The sequence below is a fragment of the Pseudonaja textilis genome, chromosome 5 (assembly GCF_049901715.1).
Source record: "Pseudonaja textilis isolate UNSWEBS1 chromosome 5, rPseTex1.2, whole genome shotgun sequence".
Classification (NCBI taxonomy): Eukaryota; Metazoa; Chordata; class Lepidosauria; order Squamata; family Elapidae; genus Pseudonaja; species Pseudonaja textilis.
Genome location: NC_141994.1, coordinates 18854315 through 18879092, shown reverse-complemented (window position 1 = coordinate 18879092; position 24778 = coordinate 18854315). Strand labels below are relative to the sequence as shown.

General features: G+C 44.0%; 1 protein-coding gene across 2 annotated transcripts in view; it reads right to left on the bottom strand.

Annotated features, from left to right (window-relative positions):
- Nucleotides 1-24778, bottom strand: part of ETV6 (ETS variant transcription factor 6) — a 125734-nt gene that overhangs the window by 64417 nt on the left and 36539 nt on the right. Inside the window, exons 2-3 of one of the 2 annotated variants that reach the window (XM_087934226.1) lie at nucleotides 15363-15605; nucleotides 15109-15238 (exon numbers count right to left, since the gene is read on the bottom strand). In XM_087934226.1, coding sequence (XP_087790352.1) covers nucleotides 15109-15145 — 37 coding nt within the window. In that variant the 5' untranslated portion in view covers nucleotides 15146-15238; nucleotides 15363-15605. The remainder of the gene's footprint in view (nucleotides 1-15108; nucleotides 15239-15362; nucleotides 15606-24778) is intronic. The other variant, XM_026702296.2, reaches the window with a different exon arrangement.

Here is a 24778-nt window from a genome sequence, read left to right as displayed (position 1 = left end):
TTCCAGGAAATGTGCAACCAGGACACTCCCTCAACCCACATTCAAGTCTTCTTTCACATTTCTGCATGACTAATTTCCTCAGAAAGGAAATTTCCCTGAAGCCAAATACCCGTTGTGCCTCTGAATTGTTCGTCTGCTCTTAGCAAGGCAAGAAATGCCCCCAGATCCCATTACAAATGTGGCTTCTGCAGGAACGCCTGTAGCAAACCTGACTCCAGGCACTGAAACCACTTAAACCTATAGATGTTTCCGGCTGGCTTAGCAGCAGCCGAAACAAATACCAATTTCTAGGCATGGAAGTCTTGTAGATTTTTTCCAGATCGCACTTTTATTAGATCACACTTTTGAGTATTCACACCCAAGGCATTGTACATCAGTATTTTTCCAACTGGGCTTCAACATGGCAGGCTGAGGAATTCTGGGAATTTAAGCAAATCTGTTGTTGTTTTTTTGCAAGAAAGTAGAAATAAATGCCGGTTTCTGGCAAAAACTTTGGTTAAATGACCAGTGGGTGTTGCAAACGAGCACCCAAAATCTGGTCATGTGACCATTGTAGTGTGTAGGTGTGTGTGTGCATGCGTACGCGCGTGTGTGGTGTGTACCTCAGAACTTCAAAGCCGGGTGTCGCAGATAACCTTGGGTTATCTGTAAAAATAATAAAGGTGGGATACAAATAAAACGCGTACATGAAACAAAATGTTTAAAAGTTGCACATCTAAATGATATTAAAGTAACCAAAATATCCTTGCGATCTATATGGACTGTTTCCTGGTATGATTTGACTGCTAATTGTACCTTATGACCATTATTAAGTGTTGTACCTTATGATTCTTGACTCTTGACGAATGTATCTTTTCTTTTATGTACACTGAGAGCATTTGCACCAAGACAAATTCCTTGTATGTCCAATCACGCTTGGCCAATAAAGAATTCTATTCTATTCTATTCTATTCTATTCTATTCTATTCTATTCTATTCTATTCTATTCTATTCTATTCTATTTCTTTACAATCCCTAAGGCATGTCACAACTTTTGAGCACCCCTAATGTTTGGAAATTGAAAGCTGAAAAATTTGACGCACTCTAATGTGTAAGGGACATGGTGGCTCAGTGGCTAAGAAGCTGAGCTTGTCGATCAGAAAGGTTGGCAGTTCGAATCCCTAGCGCCACGTAATGGGAGTTAGCTCCCCTTACTCGTCCCAGCTTCTGCCAACCTAGCAGTTCAAAAGCATGTCAAAAATGCAAGTAGAAAAATAGGGGCCCCTTTGGTGGGAAGGTAATAGCGTTACGTGCGCCTTCGGCGTTTAGTCATGCCGGCCACATGACCACGGAGACGTCTTCGGACAGCGCTGGCTCTTCGGCTTGTGACAGAGATGAGCACCGCTCCCTAGAGCCAGAAATGACTAGCACATATATGTGAGGGGAACCTTTACCTTATCTTTACTAGTATTTCATGTGATTTCCACAGCCCAGGACTGTGGCAGTTATGAAACTCGGCAAATGAGAGAGGATGTTTAGAGCAATCCCACCCCTCCACAACCCTTGAATGGTCATATACTGAGGACTACCTGTATTAGACCCTCTGTTTTTTTTGTTTTGTTTTGGGGGACTCTTAGGAAAGACCTTTTCTTAAGGGGAAACTGATCCATCTCGTGGAAGAGAATGCAAAGTCGAGCGCGAAGGGCTTTTCCATCACTGCAAAGAGCTTCAGAAAAGACAGAGCAACTCCAACCTTGGCAACAACCTATTTAAGGAGAATAACAAGCTAGCAAGGGCTAACAAATGGGAAACCGAAGCCCACTTGAGAAGTGCCCCCCAAGGCAGTGTGGTCTCAACCTCAACTACTTTTAAGATGTCCGGACTTCAACTCCCAGAATTCCCCAGCCAGAATTCTGGGAGTTGAAGACATCTTAAAGGGGCCAAGGTTGAGAAACATTGCCCCAAGGGAAGAGTTTATTCTCATTGTCCAGTGAACGGAGCCGCTCAAGCTCCTCCGAGAGCTGTTTGGAAGAGCTCTGGGCTGTATGTCTTTAATTTGCCATTCTATTATGAATTCTCTTCCCATCCAAAGAAGCCTGTTCAGCTCAGGAAGCTGCGTCTGCCCACACAGGAAATTCTTTCACAGCAGCTTCCCCAAAAAGGAAATTTCCCTCTGATGTGTGGCCTCCCGAGCGGAGGCTGTTTGAAGACAAGGGTGTTGTTTTTTTTTCTTCCCCTCCTTTCTTTCTTTTTGGCAACCTCCTCCTTTGCCTCTGCAGGCACAGAATTTGGGGCATGGGGAGGGGGCTGCCAGCAGGACATACATCCTCTCCCCTCACCCACCCTTGTCCCAGTGATACTCCACAGGTTTGAAGCTGAGCTCTCTGCTCCTGGAATGAAAAGTTTTTTTGGGGGGGTGAATTTTTCCTAGGGAGAGGAGTACAGCTAGGAGGCTGGGGGAAATGGTCTGTTTGGAAGTCAAGAATAAGCCAAAATGGGATCACCCCATCGCTTACATCTGGGCTGATGTGTTTATGATTAAGGGCAGCTTTTTCCATAACACCTCGTTGGAACTGGCTTTGCTATTCCCCCCCCCATGTCTCCCAAGTGCTGCCCACTGCAGTTTTTTTATTTTAAATAAACTTTCACACAGATGAGCTTCGTTTTGGGTTTTTTTTTCCACAAAGAGAAGGCCATGCAAGAGGACCCGGGGAACCTACGAAATCTAATCCTGATTCACAGAGAGGGAAAGATGGAGCGAAAAACAGAATTTTCTCAAGCCTCTTGGCCTGAAGAGATTCAAGAATTCGCTCCTGGGTTTGCAACGGATCGGCCATCATCGCGGATCACAAGTTGTGTGTGGTTTGTGTGTCTCCACACGCTTGCATGGGATATAAAAATAAGGAAATTATCTGTGATGCTGTACAGATGTTGTTTGTTTCCTAAATGGGTTGGCAAGTCCTGATTACAAATCCTCCACATGATTATAAAGTTAGCTCTTGGGCCGTTTGAGCCCTAAAGGAAGTCAATCTGACAGAACATGATACTTGTATAAATATAGCAGACTCTTTTTAAAAAAAATAAATATAGAAGCCTCTAACAATTGGACTCTCACTATCCATGATTAAAGAGCTAAGAAAGTATGGAACATTCACTAGTTTGCCAACTAATTTTAGTGTTTTACACCCGACTCTATTCCTGGAGATTCCGATTTCCATGCCATTATTCACAAAGTCCTCTAATTTCACAATCTCCTTAATGCCAATTTGCTCTGGATGAAACAGGGTTCCCTTTAACCAATACAGGTAGTCCTCAACTTATGACCACAATTAAGCCCAGAATGAGTCAGTTTCCAAGTGTCTGAACTATTGATTCTGTGTTTGAAGCAACAGTCATAAGTGTGAAAAATGGGGAAAAACCACTGTATTCAGTGCAGTTGTAACTTCAAACAGTCACTAAATGAACTGTTGTAAATAAAGGACTACCTCTACATCAAATTCTACCACCCTCCTAGTTTTTTTTAATACAGTAGTGTTTTACGGTTTTCCTTTTGCAAAAAAAAAAAAAAAACACCCTTATTTTATACACACATCTCTGCAGCAGACACAGTCTATTTATCATTCTCTTTCTACACGTCCTACCAATTAAGGAAAGGTTTACAGAGGTAGATCCAAACTTGAAATAAGGAATTTCCTGGCCAGGAAATCTATTGAGCAGCGGGGGTGGAAATGGGTTCAAAGAAAGACTAGATACTAGGATCCCTGCATTGGACAGAGGGGTTAGACTACAAGATCTCCCAAGATCCCTTCCAAGCCTATGAATCTAGGATCATCTAGGAGCAGTCTGGAGGATTTGGGTACGATTCTTTTTCTGAACACACAAAACACCACAGCTGATTCTCAGCACAACATACAATTAATAATTGCTTGGGATCAATCTGAAAAGAGTACATAGAAGAGCAACATAAGGGGCCTGAAGTCTAAACTATATAATGAATGATTAAGGGAACTGGGTATGTCTAGCCGGGCGAAGAGAAGGGGAGCCACGATAGCTTTCTTCCGGTACTTGAGGGGCTGTCATAGAGAAGAGGGGGTTGATTCATCCTCCAAAGCAGTTGAGGGGGCAAGACGAGAAGTAATGGATGGAAGATCATTAAAGAGACATCCAACCTGGAACTAAGGAGGACTTTCTTGACAGTGAGAACAATTAACCAGTGGAAAAGCTGGCCTCCCAGAGTTGTGGGTGGCTCCATTGTTGGAAGTTTTCAAGAAAAGATTGGATAGCCACTTGTCTGGAATGGCATAGGGCAAGGGGTCTTCAAACTCAGCAAGTTTAAGACGTGTGGACTTCAACTCCCAGAATTCCTGAGCTAACATGACTGCGGGAGGAGTTCTGGGAGTTGGGAGTCCACAAGTCTGAAAGCTGTCAAGTTTGAAGGCCCCCGGTATAGGGTCTTCTTGGCTTGGGCAGAGGGCTGGACTAGAAGACCTTGCTTCCTCCAACCCTATGGTTCTAACTCATTTTCCCTGAAAGATACCTTATTAATTTGTTTTTCTACTTATGAGGTACTTCAGGTCGCTGAATTCTGCTCCCCATGGTAGAAACTTGATTGTGTAGAATTAAGGCCCTGAAGAGGTCTTCCTCCTCCTCCAATGGAAGTATTATTTCCTTCCTATTGTGGTAATTGAGCGATAAAATCCGAAGCCCTGTCTATTACAATTGGGAAAAGGCGTCTGAAAAGAAGCCTGCTTGCTGTTCTAAAGAGGGAGGGAAAAGAGGGAACAAAAAGTAATGGCATGAAGGGGGATTTTGAAAAGATGTATCTGCTGAGTCACGAAGAAGGAAGTGAAAGCCAGAAAACCTGAATAAATAAATACATGGTGAAAGCGGTAGTTGGCTTCCAGGAAAAGAGAAGAGAGGGGGAGGGAAGGAAGGAGGAGGGAAGGAGGAGGAGATCTTTATGAATCCAGAAAGGCATTTACAGTTATCAGAACAAGACACTGCAACTTCGTACGTTCCTTTGATAAATCCCTCAATTTAGATTTTCTTCTTTTTAACCCTCTATTCCAGGGGTAGGAAAACTTGGCTCTTTTTATCACTTATGGACTTCAACTCCCAGAATTCCCGAGTGAGCCATAAAAGGTTCCCCACAACTGAACAACCAGTAGGCCAGGGATGGGGAACCTTTGATGGCTCACTCAGGAATTCTGGGAGTTGAAGTCCATAAGTGATAAAAGAGCCAAGTTTCCCTACCCCTGCTCTAGACCAGTGGTGGCTAACCTTTTTGGGCTCCCGTGCCAATAATTGTGCGCACGCTTGCCTGCTTGTCCTCACGTGCCATCGCCCAAAAAGCAATGCGTGTGCACCCCATGCCTCCTGTGCATGCATGCGCAACCCGAGCTGCGTGCTTCTGAGCATTGCGTGCACAACCCACGCAACCATGCTTCTGTGCGTGCATGCGGCCCATGCACGCCACGTGCTTCTGCGCATGTGCGAGTGTCTCCTCTGAGCCCCCATGCATGCATGCCAGGTACCCGACAATCAGCGGGCAGGAGCCGTGGGCACATGTGCAGTAGACCTTTTCTGGGTGCTTGCATGCCGGTAGTAATGGCTCTACGTGCCACTTCCATAGGTTCGCCATCATGACTCAGTGCTAATGGCCACATGAAGGAAGGGCATGAAAGCTAAGCTTCTCAGGAGCTCCTATCCCACTGCCTTCCACAGATCCCCTTTTCCCTGGATCTTTACAAGGGAGGTCAACATCTGCGTTCTCACAATCCTAAGTGTGCCTTTTCATCTTCTAATCTTCCAGACCGTGCTACCAATTTGATAGCCATGCCCTGTGGCTCCATCTCAGGGCAAACTGGCCAGTCATTCTCTGAAAGACTGTGAACCCATGTCTGTACCCAGAAATGCCAATATTCACAAAGCCCTGACTGAATTCCCTACTGCTTTCCCACTCACGCTAGTAATACTGTTGCTAAATTTGCAGATGATACAACAGTCGTGGGACTTATCTCCTGGTGGGGGGGGTATGAGTCTGCCTACCGAGATGAGGTGGACCGGTTGTTTTCGTGGTGTGGAGACAATAACTTGGTCCTCAACACCAGTAAGACCAAGGAGCTTAGAGTGGATTATAGAAGGAACAGATCAGACATCCAGCCCTTGCTTATCCATGGAGACCGAGTGGAGCAAGTGGCCAGTTTTAAGTTTCTGGGTGTTACCATAAAAGTGGACCTGACCTGGGGTGCCCACATTGCAGCCCTGGTCAAAAGGGCCCAGCAGAGATTATACAACCTGAGTCTTCTCAGAAAACAACAACTGAATGGAAAACTGCTGGTGACCTTCTACCGCTGCACCACAGAGAGTATCTTAACTTACTGCACCTGTGTCTGGTTTGCCAATTGCACAGTGGCAGATAGGACAGCACTCCAGAGGGTTAATGTCATTGTCCAGAAGATCATTGGTTGCCCTTTTCCCAATTTGGAAGAGCTTTATAGCTCCTGCTGCCTTAAGAAAGTTCAAAACATTCTTATTGAAGATCCATCTCATCCAGGGAACCCTTTTTTTTTGAACTATTACCATCTGGCTGACGGTACAGGATTATAAAACAAGGACAAACAGGCTGAAAAATTGCTTCTATCCCAGGGCAGTAGCTCTTTTGAATTCCGCTGTATAGTGCAGTGTTGGTGTGGTGTCGGGGGTTTCCGGTTCAATGTGTGAAGGATGAAGGATGTGTGTTGGTGTTTATTTTCATGGTCATGATGTGCACTGAAGATGGTGTTTAAGATTTTGTTGTACGAGGCGCAATGACAATAAAGAATGCTTTCAGGTTCAGAATAGAGCAGGGGTGTCAAAGTCAAGGTCTGGGGACCGGATCCAGCCTGCGGGGTGCTTAGATCTGGCCCACGGGGTCACCCTAGAAACAGCAAAGGACTGGCCCAAGATGCCTCTCTGCCCACTGAAAGCAGAGCTCGCGAGGGCCACACGTGTCGGTGTCCCCCAAGCTCCATTTTCGCTGGCAGAGGGTTGCAGGAGGCCATTACAGCCAAAAATGGAACTTGGGAACCTGTTTGCTCCAGCAGAGCACTCGGCCCACCACAGGTGCCCCTCAACACAAGTTATGTCATGCTGGCCACGCACACCCCGGCCATGCCCAGCCGCTGTCCCCCGAAGTCAAACACAACCTTGACGCTTGGGCCACCACAGGTGCCCCTCAACACAAGTTATGTCGTGCTGGCCACGCACACCCCGGCCATGCCCAGCCGCGGCCCCCCGAAGTCAACCATAACCCTGATGCAGCCCTCAGTGAAATTGAGTTTGATACTTCTGACTTAGAGGAATCTCTAGGCGAGCATCTTTGAACACAAGGATTAGAAGTCCTATTTCACTGCAGACGGAAGAACCAAAACGTTGCTGAAATCCTTAGCAAATTCAATTTCCTAGAGACTAAAAGATAAAGCACTGTATTCTCCCTGCATGCATTAATTAATTTGCCAGCCGAAGAATATCCATGTCATATCTAACAATTATTTCATCAGCAGACAATGTCAAGAAGATTTCGCTCTGACTTCATCCTTTATTATTCCCCTTTCTGTACAACCATCTATACAAGCAGGTTTGTGTCTTAATGTGTGTGTGTGTGTGTGTGTGTACACAAACACAAACCCTTCTATTTCAGAGTAATACCCCTGACAACCAAAGAAGTGCATTAATACCCATTAAAATTATATCATCATAAATAAGCATAGCCCAGCTACGTTTTTTTGCCTCCAGTCAGGTCTCCGTCTAGTTATCAAAGTGTGAATCCAACAGACTAGAATAACTCTTCTTTTTTGGCCTCAGTTTCAAAGAATATGAAATGTTAGTAGATTCAGCCATGGGAACTGAAACCGAAAGGAGTTCAAACTAATAACCTTACTGCTTTATCTTTACCGATATAAACATTTCTGATTTCCTTCACAGTACATTATCTTGGCAGTTTATCAACTCACGTAAGGTCAACTATGAACTTTCTCTCTTTAGAACCGAAAACCTTCCCTTCCCCTCCTCCTTTTCACTAGTTATGGCAAAAATGGAGTAACTGGAAAACCACAGAACCACAAGATGAGTTCTTCACGCATTCTGCAGCCCAGATGCACGTTTTCTCCTCATGGGTTGTTCTGATGAGGGTTTCCATGGTCATCCAACTTCCCACAATGAAGACTTTTTTTTATCCCTCCTGCTTAGATGCGCTTTCCATCAGTGCCGTGCTGAATCCTGACCAGCAATTCTGAAGAATGTTTCTCTTCAAAATGCTTTTTGCTGCCTCTTTGTGGCAGGTGGAATTATCTTGAAGGATTTTAAAATAGAATAGAACAGTGATGCCTAACCTTTTAGTACTTGCGTGCCCAAAGTGTGTGCACACAAGTGTGCCAGCACCCATAATGCACTGCGCGCACAACCCCCGCCCTCTGCGTGCGCAACCCCTGCACGCCACTTGCCTCTGTGCATGCGCGCATGTCTCCCACGTGCCCCCATGCGTGGCAGATCCTGACAATCAGCTGGCTGGTGGGAGGCACGAGCGCATGCACTGTGCACCCGATCTGCGGCGACGGCTCGTGTGCTGGCAGAAATGGCTCTGCATGCCACTTCCGGCACACATGCCAGAGGTTTGCCATCACGGGAATAGAATAGGGAAGGGACCTTGGAGGTCTTCTAGTCCAACCCCCTGCTTGGACAGGAAATCCTGCACCAATTCAGACAAATGGCTGTCCAATCTCTTCTTAAAACCTTCCAGTGTTGGAGCATCCACAACTTCTGGAGGCAAGTTGTTCCAGTGGTTGTTGGTTTTGTTGCTGGACTGGAACATCTGATGACATATACAGGTAGTCCTCAACTTATTAGTTTGTTTAGTAACCGTTCAAAGTTATAACAGCAGTGAAAAAAGTGACTGATGGTCGTTTTTCACACTTACGACCGTTGTAGCTTTCCCCAGGGTCATGTGATCAAAATTAGGATGCTTGGCAACTGGTTCATATTTATGACAATTACAGTGTCCCAGCAAAGACAATGGAGGAAGTGAGATTCACTTACTAACTTAAATCACTTCAGTGATCCACTTACTAACTTAAATCACTTCAGTGATTCACTTACTAACTTAATAACTGCAGTGATTCACTGCAGTGTGGGACAATTAAGATCATAAAATGGGGCAAAATTCACTTAGCAAATGTCTCACTTAGTAAAATTATTTTGGGCTCAACTGCGGTTGCAAGCCAAGGACTGCTTGTACATTACCTCACAGCTTCCATAGAAGCCACAACAGCATCACACACGCCACGAGTTCTTTGTGCAGACGGCATAATTCTTGTTGTGTGTCTGATGATGTAATGTCCCCTGCCCTTCTTGAACACGTACGACATTGCCAAGGTTAAGCGATGTCTGGGTCACAACAGATGTTGATGCACTTCTTTCAGGCCTGCATTTCAGCAATCCTTCCTGGAATGCCCATATATTCCAATGATGCTGGCTAGTCACTGGAAGTGCTCCAGATCAGCACAAAAGTGTGCTAATTATAAAGATAAGTGGATATAATTTCTTCTGAACCTGGGAATTTTTCAAAAGCTCTCCAAGTTTTAATCACCGGGAATTATTATTTTGACTAAATATTAATTTTATGTCTTGCATTTAGGTCTGGAGAATTAAGGCATCTTCTCTGTCCTCAGAATAGTTGAGTGACAACAAGAACTTAAAATGTTTCCCTAAGGTTTCAAGCGTGTAGGAAAAATACCTGGAATTTCCGAGTTGCAGATCTACAGGTAGCCCTTGACTTGTGACCACAAATAGGGCCCAAAATTTCTGTTGCTAAGTGAGACATTTGCCCCATTTTACGACCTTTCTTGCCACAGCTGTTAAGTGAATCACTGAAGTTGTTAAGTTAGTAACATGGTTATTAAGTGAATCTGGCTTCACCCATTGACTTGGTTTATCCGAAGGTCGCAAAAGGTGATCACATTACCCCAGTAAACTTGAACTGTCATAAATATGAGACAGTTGCCAAATATCTGGATTTTGATCATGTGATCATGGAGATGCTTCAAAGATCATGTGAAGATAGAATAGAACAGAACAGAATAGAATTCTTTATTGGCCAAGTGCAATTGGACACACAAGGAATTTGTCTTGGTGCATATGCTCTCAGTATATATAAAAGAAAAGATACATTCGTCAAGAGTCAAGAATCATAAGGAACAACACTTAATAATAGTCATAGGCTATAAATAAGCAGTCAAATCATACTAGGAAACAGTCAATATAAATCGTAAGGATACAAGCGACAAGGTTACAGTCGTACAGTCACAAGTGGGAAGAGATGGGTGAAAGGAAGGATGGGAGGATTAACAGTAATAGTATTCCAGACTTTGTAAACAGTTGCACAGTGTTGAGGGAAATATTTGTTTAGCAGAGTGATGGCGTTTGGGAAAAAACTGTCCTTGTGTCTAGCTGTTCTGGCGTGCAAAACGGTCATAAGTCACTTTTTTCAGTGCCGTTGTAGATTTCAACGGTCACTAAATAACCTGTTGCAAGTCAAGAACTATTTGCATAAGGCTTTCCACTTTAAGAGAGGCTGTTCAAATAGGAAATTATGTTCAGCCTACTTGCTAACTGGCTTCCCACCCTAAAGGCACAACGCAAAACAGAAAAATGGTTTCTAAAGGTTTTCTGAAGTTTTTCGCCCCACTAAGTGGGTGGGTAAAATGAGGACCCAAATTGTTGGGGGCAAGAGGCTGACTCTGTAAAACCGCTTAGAGAGGGCTGTAAAGCACTATAAAGTGGTATATAAGTCTAAGGGCTATTGCTATATTCAGTGGTGGGATTCAAACATTTTTACTACCAGTTCTGTAGGCGTGGCTTGGTGGGCGTGGCAGGGGAAGGATACTGTAAAATCCCCATTCTTTCCCCACCCTACTAACCTGCTTTCCAGCTCCGTTCTCCTGTGCAGGGCAACCAAAGAAGACCCAGCCGATCAGCTGGGACTCAATGGGAGGCAGACAATGGATGGAGAATAGCCAGTCACAGGTAGTATTTGCCGGTTCTCCAGTCTAATCAAAATTTCTGCTCACGGTTCTCCAAAACTGGTCAGAACCTGCTGAATACCACCCCCTGATTCTCTTTCTCTTTCTATTCCATTCTATTTTCCATTCCCATTCCCTGTCTAATTCTATTCTATCTATCCTATCCTATCCCCATGCCATGCCATGCCATTCTATTCTGGTTCGGACTCCCTACCATTGGCCGTGTGTGTGTGTGTGTGTGTGTGTGTGTGTGTGTGAAAAAACAGGTAGGAAGATGACCAAACCTATACAATAGGGGTACAGGTAGCTGTCAACATAGAACCATTCATTTAATGACCAAAATTACAACAGCAGTAAAAAACAGTGACTTATGACCGTTTTCACACTTATGACTGTTGCAGCATTCCCCAGGGTCACGTGATCAAAATTTGGAGACTTGGGAACTGGCTCATATGTATGACGGATGCAGGGTCACGTGTTCACCTTTCGTGACCACCTTCGGGTCAGCGAAGTAAATGGGGGAAATGTTACTAACTTTACAAGTGTAGTGATTCGCTTGATAACCATGGCAGGAAAGGATGTAAAATGGGGCCAAACTCGCTTAACAACGCAGAGCAACGAAAATTTTGGGCTCAATTGTGGCCATAAGTCGAAGACTACCTATATATATAACTTTGGGGTCCTGGAATCACTTGATGGGCCCTGTGGAAGAGGTGCCATGGCCTGTGGAAAAAGAAAGTTTCTTGTCCTTTTACTAAATATAGTATTGTGTTTCTGGAAAAGTTAGATTTGTAGTCATAGCTGGCCTGGATTTGGAGCTCCCAGGGGAGGTTCCTCAAACCTCAGGAGTGACCCTTGGCCAGGAAAAGCTTCTGCCTTTCTCTAGTGGACTCAGAGCTGTCCCCACGCAACAGCTGTCTAAATCGTGACTTAATGTCCTACCTGGCCTCTTCATTTCCTCCCTTCTCCATTACTGGAGATGTTTTTTTTTTAAAAAAAAAACCCCAGCATCCAATAGGTTTTAACCCAGAATGAAAACATTTGTATAGCTTAAAGGGGTTGCTTTTCTTTGCTTGTCTCTTTCTTGTGTTCTTGAATTTCTGGGGGAAACCAGAAACCTCTTAATGGCTCCTGACATGACTTAAATCAGAGGTCTCCAAACTTGGCAACTTTAAGATTTGTGGACTTTCAGACTTTTAAGAGTTGAAGTCCGCAAGTCTTAAAAGTTGCCATGTTTGAGGGCCCCTGACTTAAACAAACATCTTCATGGTTGTGTGCAGCATCTCTGCTTGTCGCATTGCTTCGGCCCAGAGAAGGGCTCAACGTCAGAAATGAGTCAGGCAAGGAAAAAAAAATAGCACCTGAAGCCACAAACTCAGCTCTTTACCCACAGAGTATACATCCGGGAAGCCCTTAATGCAGGGGAAGGCCTTTTATCTTAGGCAACATCCTCAAGAATTCGAAACTTGGCCTTTGGGCTGATTGGGGAGAAGGTCTGGGGTGGAAGGAACAAGCTTCTGAATTTCGTCTGACCAACTGAGCATCGATTAAAAAAAGAAATTCTTGGGATAATATAAAAGAGAAACAAGAGGAAGTCGAACGATCAAAAGCACCGGATTAAAGAAGGTGATTACATCTGTTGAAGGCTGACTGGTACACACGCTCCCCTGCTCGGATCTTCTTTCCCTGTGTTCTCAAGAAGGATCAATGGTTAGCCCTGCCAAAACCTCTAATTTCACACACTACTTGGAAATTGCTTCCTTTAAACGGATTCTAAACCAAGCAAAGCAATCCCGTCATATTTAACCCATCGTATTCGCTTATTACCTATTATCAGAAATACAGTATAGGAACCTTAACTATTTTTGCAGGACACCAAAGGCCAAACAGTTTACTTTTGATCTATTCTATACAAATGAGATGGAATTAAACAGGTTTCTTTTGAATCCACAAAATATTTCAGAGACCATCCCCTGCTACCCCAACACCCATACGTGGCCCCCAAATCTGGGAAAGGCCTGGTTTTAGGGACAGTTTAAGTTTTTTGCTGAGAAACTGTCTTGTAGAGTAAATTAGGTGCTTGTTTCTGTTGTTAAGTGAGGCGTTGGTTGAGTGTGTTTTGCCCCATTTACAACCTTTGTTGCCTCTGTTGTTAAGTGAATCACTGCAGCTGGTAAGTCAGTAACGTGGTTGTTAAGTGAATCTGGCTTCCCCATTGCTTGTCAGAAGGTCACAAAAGGGGATCACATATCACTGCAACGTTCGTAAGTATGAACCAGCCGCCAAGCATCTGAATTTTGATCCCATGAGCAAAGATCGTAACTGTGAAAAACAGTCCCAAGTCACTTTTTTCAGTGAACGGTCACTAAATGAACTGTCGTAAGTCAAGGACTACCTGTAGTGCAGTGTTAGGAATACAGATAATTTATTCAGAGGGGCATCCTTAAAAATAACACAGAAAATCTAATTATTGTCATCATGGTCCAGAAAGAATATTTGGGCTGCACCCACACAATATCTCTAGAAGTTTCTACTAGAAGAGAGATGTCAAACTCAAGGCCTGTGGGCTGGATCCCACCCGTGGGGTGCTTAGATCTGGCCCACAGGGCCACCCTGGAAACAGTAAGGGACCGGCCTGCGGTACCTCCGCCAGTGAAAACAGAGCCCGGGCTGGCAGAGTCCTCGCACCACCACTTATTGGCACTTCTACGGAAAAAAATCCGTATTAATTTCTATTAATGCATGTTAGTATTAATAAAAAAGGCAGTAAAATGTGATAAATATGTTGCTGTACTTATATGATACAAGGAGCATTGAAGGGTTAACATACACAGATTAGTGGGCCCCCTATGCTTGTGGGGCCCACAGGCAAGTGCCCATCAGGACCATGCAATTAAGACAACCCTGAAAACATACCAGCAGTTTGGGGAGTGGCATCAAGCTGGCCACACCCACCCACTCAGCCACACCCACACACCCTGAGGTCAAACACAACCCTGATGTGGCCCTCAATGAAATCGCATTTGACACTCCTGTACTAGAATATGAAGACAAAGCATTGTGATAGTGTCATGCCCCTGTTGGAATCTGATTCTGAGGGGGAGGTTGAGCAGCTGACAGGGGGTGGGAGTGTGGCTCTGGTGGCTGTGGAGGGAACTGGGGAAGGGCACAGGCCAACAAGGCATTCAGAGGAAGACCCAGGGCCACCCCCTCTGCATCCTAGGGCACGCAGAGAGGAATGGATAAGGGAGCAACGTGGGATACAGGGGAGAAAAAGGCCCTGATTCCCTTCATTAACTGCAGCTGGGGAAACAGGATAAAGAGGGTGTTTGTGCACAGAACCTTGCTGGAAGCAAAGCATGCATTATCTTTGTTTGTCAAGTCCTTTCTGTGTTCTGGGTTCCTCCCAACTGTATGTGTTTCGTTATCTTTTGAAGTCTGCAATTCCTTATCCTGCCCTGTCTCGTTAATTGCTGCGGTGTGGTTTGTGTTGGTTTTTATTTATAATTTATACATACTTTTGGTTTGGACTAAATTTCTTCCCTTTGAAAACTGTTTTTGGGAGAGTTTTTTTCTCCAGCAGATGATAACTGGGCATTGGAGGCCAAGTTGGAGGAATTAAAGGGACTTTACCTACTTTTGTGACTTTGTTGCTTTTGTGCCACACCCCTGGGCCATCACAGATAGCGGTAAGAGAAAGACAATGTTGTGTGGCTGGTTCTGAAAGCATGCTGTGATCTTTTCAGTAAACACATTAAGGCCATCATGAAACACTGCGATGCCCATAAAGACCTTAGCCTCCTCAATACAGGCCTGTTCTAAGTCCAACCACTCCTGGACCACACAGAGCAACTCATGGAAATGGGAGTTTTCTAGGATGAAACATTTTGCAAATCCTGATACACATCTTCCCCACCATGCATATCGACTGGAGATCTGCAACACACCTTCCCCACAGGTTTCGATGGCACGGGCAAGGATCTGCATTTTAAAAAGTAGGACCTGGAACCACACACCCCTGTACCCCTTTCCCCCCGCACCATCTCAAAAAGCCACGCCTGAAACAACTCACGCAAATGGGCTGGAAGTCTGAGGGCTTCTTCCTCCATTCTGATGGTTCGGTGCAATGGGACATGGAGAGGTGATGAGGAAGGATAATCATCTACCGGGCTCACAGGCGGCGTATACGAAATCCTTTCCTGCTGTAAAAGGGAAGAGAAAACTATGTGAATTTGGGGTAGCAACTAGGAGAAATGAAACAAATCCTATATGAAAAAGTAAAAACATCTGCATCTCCAACGAAAGGAAAAATCATATTTGGAGCACCTTCCAGAAAGAAATATTGAGTCAGCCTTCAAAACCTTCCCTTTCTCTCTTTTGACTATGTCTCCTTTCAAAGTCATCTCGGTTCCTCTTAAACGGGCTCCACAGCAGAAGCCACTTCTGATTTGAGTTAGGCGGTAGGAAGCTGAGCATTGGTTTTCAGATAGCATTCCAATCAGCTTACAAATAAGTTCTGTTCGCCATTGGTGATCAGATATGACGATTGACAAGCCTGCTGTTAAGTTTCTGATAGAAAGGTGCATGTAAAAGAGACAAGTAGATTATTATCAGTTGACCGCATATAAAGAAAACCAATACAATATGTTTCACCTTTGTCATTTAGCCCCAACAAGCCTTGCAAAAATATATCCTAACTTAAACCCTAACTGCTGTAATTGCAAACAGGCACAAGGTACCTTTTTCCATGTATGGTGGCTTTGCCCGCAAATTAAAAAATACTGGATTAAAATACAAAAATGGTTAAATGAAATTACTCACTGTCAAGTAGAACTGAAGCCTGAACTGTTTCTTTTGGGGATTATTAAAGGAAAGTACCCCCAAAAGATTAAGTATTTGATCATACGTATGATCACGGCAGCGAGAATTGCACTAGCACAATCTTGGAAAATGGCCACTATACCGGCAGATTGTTTAATAATCTGGCAAATTTTTGAGTGTGCAGAGTCAGAGTCAAAGTCATCTCGGTTCCTCTGGATAAACTCACTATAGAATTAAATAATAAGACTTGGAATATTACTCAATTTGGAGAAAACTAATATCAATGGATACAATAGTAGGAATATGAAATGTATAGGTTAGAATAAGATATAAATTCTATATATATATGTATACGATTAACTAGAAATATTTGAAATGTATGAATATTTGAAATGTATGAGTATAGCTAAGATTTTTGTACTGTCAAATAATGATGGTGAATTGTACAAACTTATTTTTTCTTCTTTAGATGTATTTGTATTTTAATATTTTAATTTCAATAAAAGTTTTTTTTTAATTAAAAAAAGATTATTATCAGCTGGAAAGCAGGAAGGAAGGCAAACAGAAAGGCAGGAAAACAGGAAAACAGACAGGAAAAGCAGAAAGGCAGGAAAACAGGAAGGCAGGAAGGAAGGCAAGGAAACAGAAGGGCAGGAGAACAGGAAGAACGACAGGAAGGCAGGAAAATAGGAAGGCAGGAAGGAAGGGAGGGAGGCTGACCTATGTGTTTATGAAACAGAACATATTCCTTCCTAAAATGACTTATTTAAATTGATCCAGATTTTATAACCCAAAATTAAAACTTAACTATAACTGAAGCAACATAACTCATTGTTTGCGGACCATTCACATCAGGATAACTTATTGTTTAGTGCAGAAATATGTAGCTTGCAGCCCTTGGAGATTTCTAAAAAATGTCTATCAAAATGTACTACTTAAAGAACAGAAGAAAAACCGTTAAATAAGTAACTGGTGAACTGTATTATTCACATTTATTTTTGATCCATTCTATACAAAGGAGATGGAATTAAACTGAGGTTTCTTCTGAATCCACCAAATATTTCAGAGACTATCCCCTGCTACCCCAACAACCATTATGTGGCCCCCAAATCTGGAAGAGGCCTGGTTTTAGGGACAGTTTAAGTCAGGGGTCTTCAAACTTGACAGCTTTGGACTTTGAAAGACTTGTGGACTTCAACTCCCAGAATTCCCCCTCCAGTCATGTTAGCTCAGTCATGTTCAACTTGGTTTCTTTTTTGCTGAGAAATTGTCCTGTAGAGTAAATTAGGTGCCTGTTTCTTTAATCACAATTGGACAAGTTCACACATTAGTTTCGTAGCGAAGCACAGGTATTGAGCTAGTGTGTCATATTTGGACAAGCAGTTTGCCACACCAGTCACTAAGATATGGTCGTAAGTTTTCTGTATGAACTTTTCTTAGAAGACCAGCAGTTGATCCCTAGCTGGACACAAACAAATGCATACAACGAGAAGTAAATCCTCTATATTGTCCTTCCTTCTGTACTGGGGACCTGCTGTTAAACACACCATCAAATCAAAAATCACAAGAGCACCCCAAAAGCCATTCTGTCCCATTCAAGACAGTGCCTCTAAGTTTATCTTCCACCACTGAGATACCAGCATCTGGAGAAGACCCTCCAGAGATGGTCCCATCAGACACAGGCATTTGGGGAAACAGGCCTTTCAAGTTAAATGCGATTCTCCACCTTCACACTTTGGCCTCCCAGACCCCAAAGTGTTGGAGAGCAAGACCAGCAAAGTAAAAGATCTTCATGAAGTAAGAACACCACGGAACCTTTCCCAAAATTCAATGTCTCTTTCACCACTGGCATAGGTCCTTAGGAATTGTTGTTGTTAGCTGGCAGCAGGTGCGGATGGCTGAGGAGAACAAGGACACAGATCAGGGGCCAGGACCATTAGGGAGTGGACTGCTGCCTTCAGAGATTGTGGGGGCTGGCAGCAGCAATGAGGAGGTTCCCGAGGAGCCTGTGCCAAGTGTGCATGCGCGTACAATTGCTCTTAGGAAAGAGCAACTGCAGCAGCACGGGCGACTCAGGAGTAAGGCTGCAAGGTAATGGCCCCTCCTTCAAGAAGACAAAAGCTAGCTATGAAAGGAACATACTTTGCAGAAGGCAAAGACATTTTGAAACTCCAGCCTCATGGACATTCCAGTATCCAGAGTTTGTATTTGAAGATTTTTGTGTTGCAAATCATTTCTTGTCTGTTATCTTTTGGCAAGTCTTGCAGTTTGGCAAGGCTTGTGCTAATTATTTTGTAAAAGCATTACAAGGTTTCTGTTCCTTTTGGATTGTGTTTGATTTGTTGGAAAAGGGCTTAGGTCAGAACAAGTATGCTCTGCAAAAGCCTTCTTGCAGATTAAGTTTGAGCACCAGTCACTTCCACCTGAAACAGCTAAATCTCCTATGGTCGATTAAACAAAATCAATCCATCAGAGAATAGAAGAGCTGACTCTATCACTGCATTTGGAGAAAGAAGACCTAGGTATACGCAGGACCTTCTGGCTCAGTGATGGCTGATCTTTTTGGCATCGAGTGCCCAAAGCATCTGCAAGCGTGCACCCCCAAAATGCAATGCACATGCACCCCCTGCACGCATGCATCCCCTGCACGCATGTGTTCACAGACCCCATGAATATGCCCGACTTGCCGCACATGAGCCCCACTGCCACGCATGCATGGCAGAGACCCGAAGACCAACTGGCTGGCGGGAGGCACACTTGCATGCGTGATGGAGCTGAGCTGGGGAGATGGCTCACATACCCTGTTTCTCCAACAATAAGGCCTCCCCCAATAGGAAGTCCCAGCATGTTTTATAGGCATTAAGCCCCTCCCCCAAATTAAGGCCTAGATTAAAACATGCGAAATGGGCGGGAATGGGGGGAGGGCTTGCCGTTAGGAAGTACTTTTGTTGCACACCCGGATATGGTGCTGCCTGCGTTGACCCCGACACGAAGTGCCCCACCAACGCCGAGGTCAACATCCAAGCTGTCGCTGCCCATCTGCCCAAAGATGCGGGGGGGGGGGGAATTAAGTCACCCCCGAAAAGACGGCCTAGCCATTTTTTCGGGGCTCAAAAAGAAAATAAGACCCGGCCTTATTATATGAGAAACACAGTACCACCTCTGGCCCGTTTGTGCCATAGGTTCACCACCACAGTCCTAGGTGCTGAAACAAGTTTTAAATCAACCTGCTTGTAGATCCTGCAAGAGGCTAGTTTGCTAAAAGGAAGCATGATACGGAGATGAAACTTGAGCGAAATTTTCTCCCCTGCAATTTTCCTTGATGCTCTTCATGTCACAGATCTATTACAGGTCCAATAAACATATTCACAGTAAATAAAGCATTATAAACAACAAGAAGTGCTTTGGAACAAACCTACGTAAAGCAGCGTTTAGAAAAGGTGAACATCTCATTTCCTCAGGAAGCCATGATTCTTGATCGACCTCGATGAAGTCTCGAATCTGAGTTGCTTCCCTACCTCTTTTCAGACCAAACCTAAAGGTTCAACCCCTCCTGCTAATTTCTCACAGCTTGTTTTCCACTAAGAAAAATTCCTGCCAGCAAGGGACAAGATCTGAGCAGACTCACCAGCTCATTACAAGGAATAATAATTGTGCTACATCATCCGCTCTTTTAAAATTCTATTAAAATTCTACCAACAGTTGTATTAACTTGATAGGGTTGAAACCCTTGATTCAAATGATTAATTAAACCAAAAATAAAATAAAATTTTGACAGAAATTTGAACCTTTGAACCTCCACTAGTCCTTGTCTGTCATTATAACTACTACACCATATCGGCATCCTGTTACGTCAGTGGTCGCCAACCAGTGGGCCGGGGACCACTGGTGCTCCGCGAGAAAATTTTTGGTGGTCCACAGAGAAATGTCTCCTGCCCAAGCAGCCCCCAAAGCAATTAATCCAGGCTGCATGGGAACACAGAGCTGTGCTGCCCACATGGCCTGTGGGAACACAAGGCTTGCGTCACTTGCATTGCAAACAACATGAGGTAGTGAGGGGAGAGGGGAAAGGGCGGAGGGGGGGAACTTGCCTCACGTGCCCCATGTGCCTGGCTTGGCCACCAGGCTGCTTCTTTTCGCTTCTTTCTTCTTCTGCTTTTGGCTGCACACAAGGAAAGCAGTGAAAGTCTTTCTTTCTCTCCCCCAAACTCTGCCAGAAATGAGTCTTTGGGACCCTGCAAGGCCTCCTGCTCTAAGAGGCTGCGCTGGCAAAGACTCATTTCTGGCAGAGTTTGAGGGAGAGAAAGAAAGGTTTCTGCTGCTTTCCTTGCATGAAGCCAAAAGTCTCTCTCTCCCCGAGAAGGGAGCTGGAGACAGTATCCTGCGTTCCCAAATAAAGAATGATTGATCGGTAGGAAAACGGGGTGGGGAATTTTCCTGCAGCCTTTTGGGGGGATTTTCCAAGGGTCTCTTGGTCCTGGGATTTCAAATTATGAGTTTGGTAGTCCCTGAGGTCCAACAGGTTGGCGACCCCTGTGTTATGTGACAGAAAGGAGAAAATAATTAATGCATGTTTTCGTGCATACATGTTTGCTTCAATGAATTAAATTTTAATTAAAACTCTTATCTGACCAGACCCTGCTTCCTTTTTGAAATGCAGCTCCTGTCATGCCTCCAAAATCACCTAAAAGAGTTCTGCACCCTTGGGAAACAGAGGGTGGGAAAGCCTTGAACATCAGAAGTAGCGAAAAATGCTAAAATGCCCTCAACGTTTTTGGAGCATCAAACTCCATGGAACTGGATGTGCCAATCCTCAGCTGTTAACAATTTCCACTGGAAATTTCTGTAGGATATGTTCTCCCAGAATGATGGGTCACCAGCCTGTTAAGATCTTCCACTACATTTTTCTACAATACTAGCTCTATACCCGTGCTTCGCTTACGAAACTATGTGGTCAGGCTTAGTTTTGGGGGAGGAAAATAAGGGGTGGGAACCTGCCTCTGCCTACCAGCATCCATCAGAATTCATCTGGCTAGCATCCTGTCAGTATGTGAGAGAGTTGGGGGCTGTTTGGAAACTGAAAGAGTATTTGCTGTGTGAGCAAGGAGCCTGGGCGTGGCTTAGCTCAACTATTCGGTACTAAAGCTGCTTGGTGCTGTGAAACTGAAACTGAAAAAAACTCCTCTGCTTGTGTTTTGCATTTGGAACAGATTTCTTTTCAAGTGGGGAGGGGGAGTAGAACTCCTTACCATCAGAGCATGTTAATAATAATAATATACAAAATACTAATGCTCTGATAGTCATTTTGAAAAATCCTTTCTTAGTGAGCCCCTAGAAGCTTAGAGGAACATACGTGCCAAATTTCAAGTTTGTAGGCTTTATGGTTCTGGAGATTTTGTAATGATGCCTGAGTGGTATTTTGCTTTTATATATATATATTTACTTTAGAGCATTGGAGAGGAAGGAAAATGGCTGGGTTTCAAATACAGGTAGTCCTTGACTTACAATCATTCTTTTAGTGACCGTCTGAAGTTACAACAGCACTGAAAAATGTGACTGATGGTGGTTTTTCACACTTATGACTGTCACAGCATCGCCATGTGATCAAAAGCTGGATGTTTGGCAAATGGCATGTATTTATATGACAGTTGCCATGTCCCGGAGTCATGTGATCAACTTTTGCGACTTTCCGACCAGCGAAGTCAGTGTGCAATGTCTTGCTCAGCAATGGAATTTTGAGGTGCGGTTGTGGTCATAAGTTGAGGACTAATTGTACCTGAAATGTTACTCCTGGAAGGATCATCCAACTGCTTCTTCTCTGAGGAATTAAAACAGGGGGTTTTTTTTTCCCTGCCTTAGGAAAGCATCCATATCATTGCCACATCAGCAGCTATTAGTCAACCAAGTCGCTTTTTAAAGCAACGTAACACAAACATATTTCAATACTCACTAAGTGTGCAAACACTCCCATGCATAGAAAGCATAAGAAGGAAAAGGCAGCTGGGGCTCCCATAACACTCTTACAACCTGGAAGGTATTGCGTGGTACAAATCTAAATACAAACTAGATATTCATTCAAGATTTTTTTTAGCAATCGTTATTCAGAATTGCAACACTGGGTATTTTTTAAATAAACTGATGTTATAAAGTTTGTGCTTTATAAATTGATGCTATAAAGCTTGGGGAAAACTCCTAACAAGCTGAGAAACTGGAATGGTGAGATGCTGGTTTAATTCAGGACATGATGCTTATGCTAGAAGGGTTATTATCACTTCCCGTAACGTTTTCTGCGTGAGCTTACCACGAGACTACTCCACAAAGGAGTTTCAGTGAAGAAGTTTGTAGCCCAATCTTTAAAATGGCACCTTCTCTTTTAAAAGCCAGCCCACAGTTTAGGGGAAAAGCACATGCCCCAAATAGCAGATTTTCACGTAAACCACGCTGATTCCAGTAAAAGAACTTCCAGTAGTGGGACTGGGAAATTTTTTTGCCCCAGATTCTAGCAAACCACCATCCACCTTCTTCCTCTTGGTGATTCTGTTTTTAAACAGGAAAGGCCATGCTAGGAATTTAGATCACTTGATTACCTCTTAATTGCTACCTTCTCTGAGGGCTAGATAAAATTCTTGCTCATTCCCTACTTCCAGGGAACTGGTCTTAAATGGATACTTTCTTCTTCTGTTATTAATAATGGAGTGTAAAATATGGATATGTTTTGCCAGCATTAGTTGAATACACTGGACTAGAAAGACCACTTGGAGTGAAGTTTCCACTGGAGAGCAGCAATAAAGGTGAGATAAAATGCCTACTAAATGTGTGGTAACAGCTACGACACTTGTGTAGGACAAGTCGTGGCTAAGATGGCAAATCGCACAAAAACTACATAGCATTGTGTTTGTCTGTGTGTGTAAAACTCCCATATATTTAATTTTGTCTGTATGTTTTCAAGATTATTTCGTCCCCATTTTATATTTTACTTAGTTTTGCATTACTAGTAGAGAAAAAAAAAAAGAGATTACCCTTTCAGCTTTTTGCTGCGGATTTCCAACCTGACCTCTATTTGCATTTCCTGCTTCCTGTGAACTGTTTCGTTGGGTTGTTAATTTGGGCCAGTGACAACAAAAATAGCAGAGGACATCAATAGTTTTTCAAGTATTTAGCGAAGCCTAAGGCACGCTTTGTATCTTTTCCAAAAAGCTCCTTTGTGGAAAGGAAGGAAGGAAGAAAAGGAGGGAGGGAGGGAAGGAGGGAGGAAGAAAGAAAAAGAAAGAGAGAGAGAGAGAGAGAGAAGAAAAAGGAAGGAAGGAAGGAAGGAAGGAAGGAAGGAAGGAAGGAAGGGAGGAAGGAAGGAAGGGAGGAAGGAAGGAAGGAAGGAAGGAAGGAAAGCATCTCAGTGTCAATTGTCAAGGAAGGGAGGTAGCATCCTGGAATAACCATTTCTAGTCTGTCTTCTAGGGCAGACATCCCCAACCTTTCCAGTTTGGCGGCTCAGCCAGAGGGGGAGAGCGTGGGAATGGCACATGCACGCACACACACAGAGCTCCATTTGTGCAAACAGCACAAGTGCGCACCCTCCATTCACATGAATGGAGCTTTGTGCACAAAGGTAGGGTGCTTGTGTGCAAAGCTCCACTCATGGAAGGGGAGGGGCGCTCGCACATGAAGCTCCATTCATTTGAATGGAGCTTCACCAGGGGTGGGATTCTACCAGTTCGCACCTATTCTCTAGAACCGGTTGTTAACATTCTAAACAGTTCGGAGAACCAGTTGTTAGAAGAAATTACTGGCCTAATCCTGTAAGGAAGGCAGGAAGGAAACATTCTGGGGTTGCTTACAGAAACTGCCTCTCCGTTAACCCTTATTACATTCTTCGCAGGACTAGACCTCCTGTCTCAGGAACTTCTCTGGAGTTTTTTTCCCCTCCTTTGCTGGTACTTTGCTTGTGTGGAGTGACCATTCAAAGTTACAATGGCACTGAAAAAAGTGAGTTATGACCATTTTTCATGCTTATGACTGTTGCAGCATCCCGTCATGAGAGGCCAGGCGAGGAGATGCGTGCCTCGGTGTGAGTGATATTGAGTTGGCCACACCCAGCCAATAACATGACCACCAAGCCATGTCCACCAAAAAAGCCATGCCCACAGAACCAGTTGTTAAAAAAATTGAATCCCACCCCCTGAGCTTCACACATGAGTGAAAGCATCTTCTGCTCACATGAGATTCGTATGCGTGCCCGCTTGCCTATTTCTCCCATGGTGTGGTTTTGAACAGGACACAGCCCGGTAGTGGGCTGTGGCCCATGGGGATCCCTGTTCCAGGAAACTACATGGCTGCTTCTTACTCTTTTATTATCTCATTAAGGATGTGCTGTCTTTGGAAAAGACAGGGTGTCCTTCATGAGAGATAATAAACCTTTCCTGCTGTGCTCCCCACTCCGTGGCCGCCCCGCCGACTCATGGAGTCAGCCCAGTTCCGTTTACTCACAGTTCCTTGATCTGCCTTATTTTCTGAGTTTTCATAGAATCCAAAGCATGTTTAAATTCCCTTGCTCCTGCATCCTTTCTCCGTGTGTCTTTCTTGCATGAAGACTGAGTCAAAACTGGGCAAATTCAATAGGAACAGGCGGGACTAAACATTTGATTGACTCAGTCTTTAAGCAAGGAAGAAGAGCCAACCCATGCTTTGGCTTCTCTGACCAGCACAACGGAGAACACACCAACTTTCTTCAAGGTCACCTTGCCCACGAATGACTGATTTCTCACTGCAAATACATGGCGAATAAAATTCTAGGGTTTATTCTCTAACCCAGGGGTGTCCAACCTTGGCAGCCTTAAGACTTGTCGACTTCAAAACTCCCATGGCTGGCTGGGGGAATTCTGGGAACAGAAGTCCACAAGTCTTAAAGTTGCCAAGGTTAGACA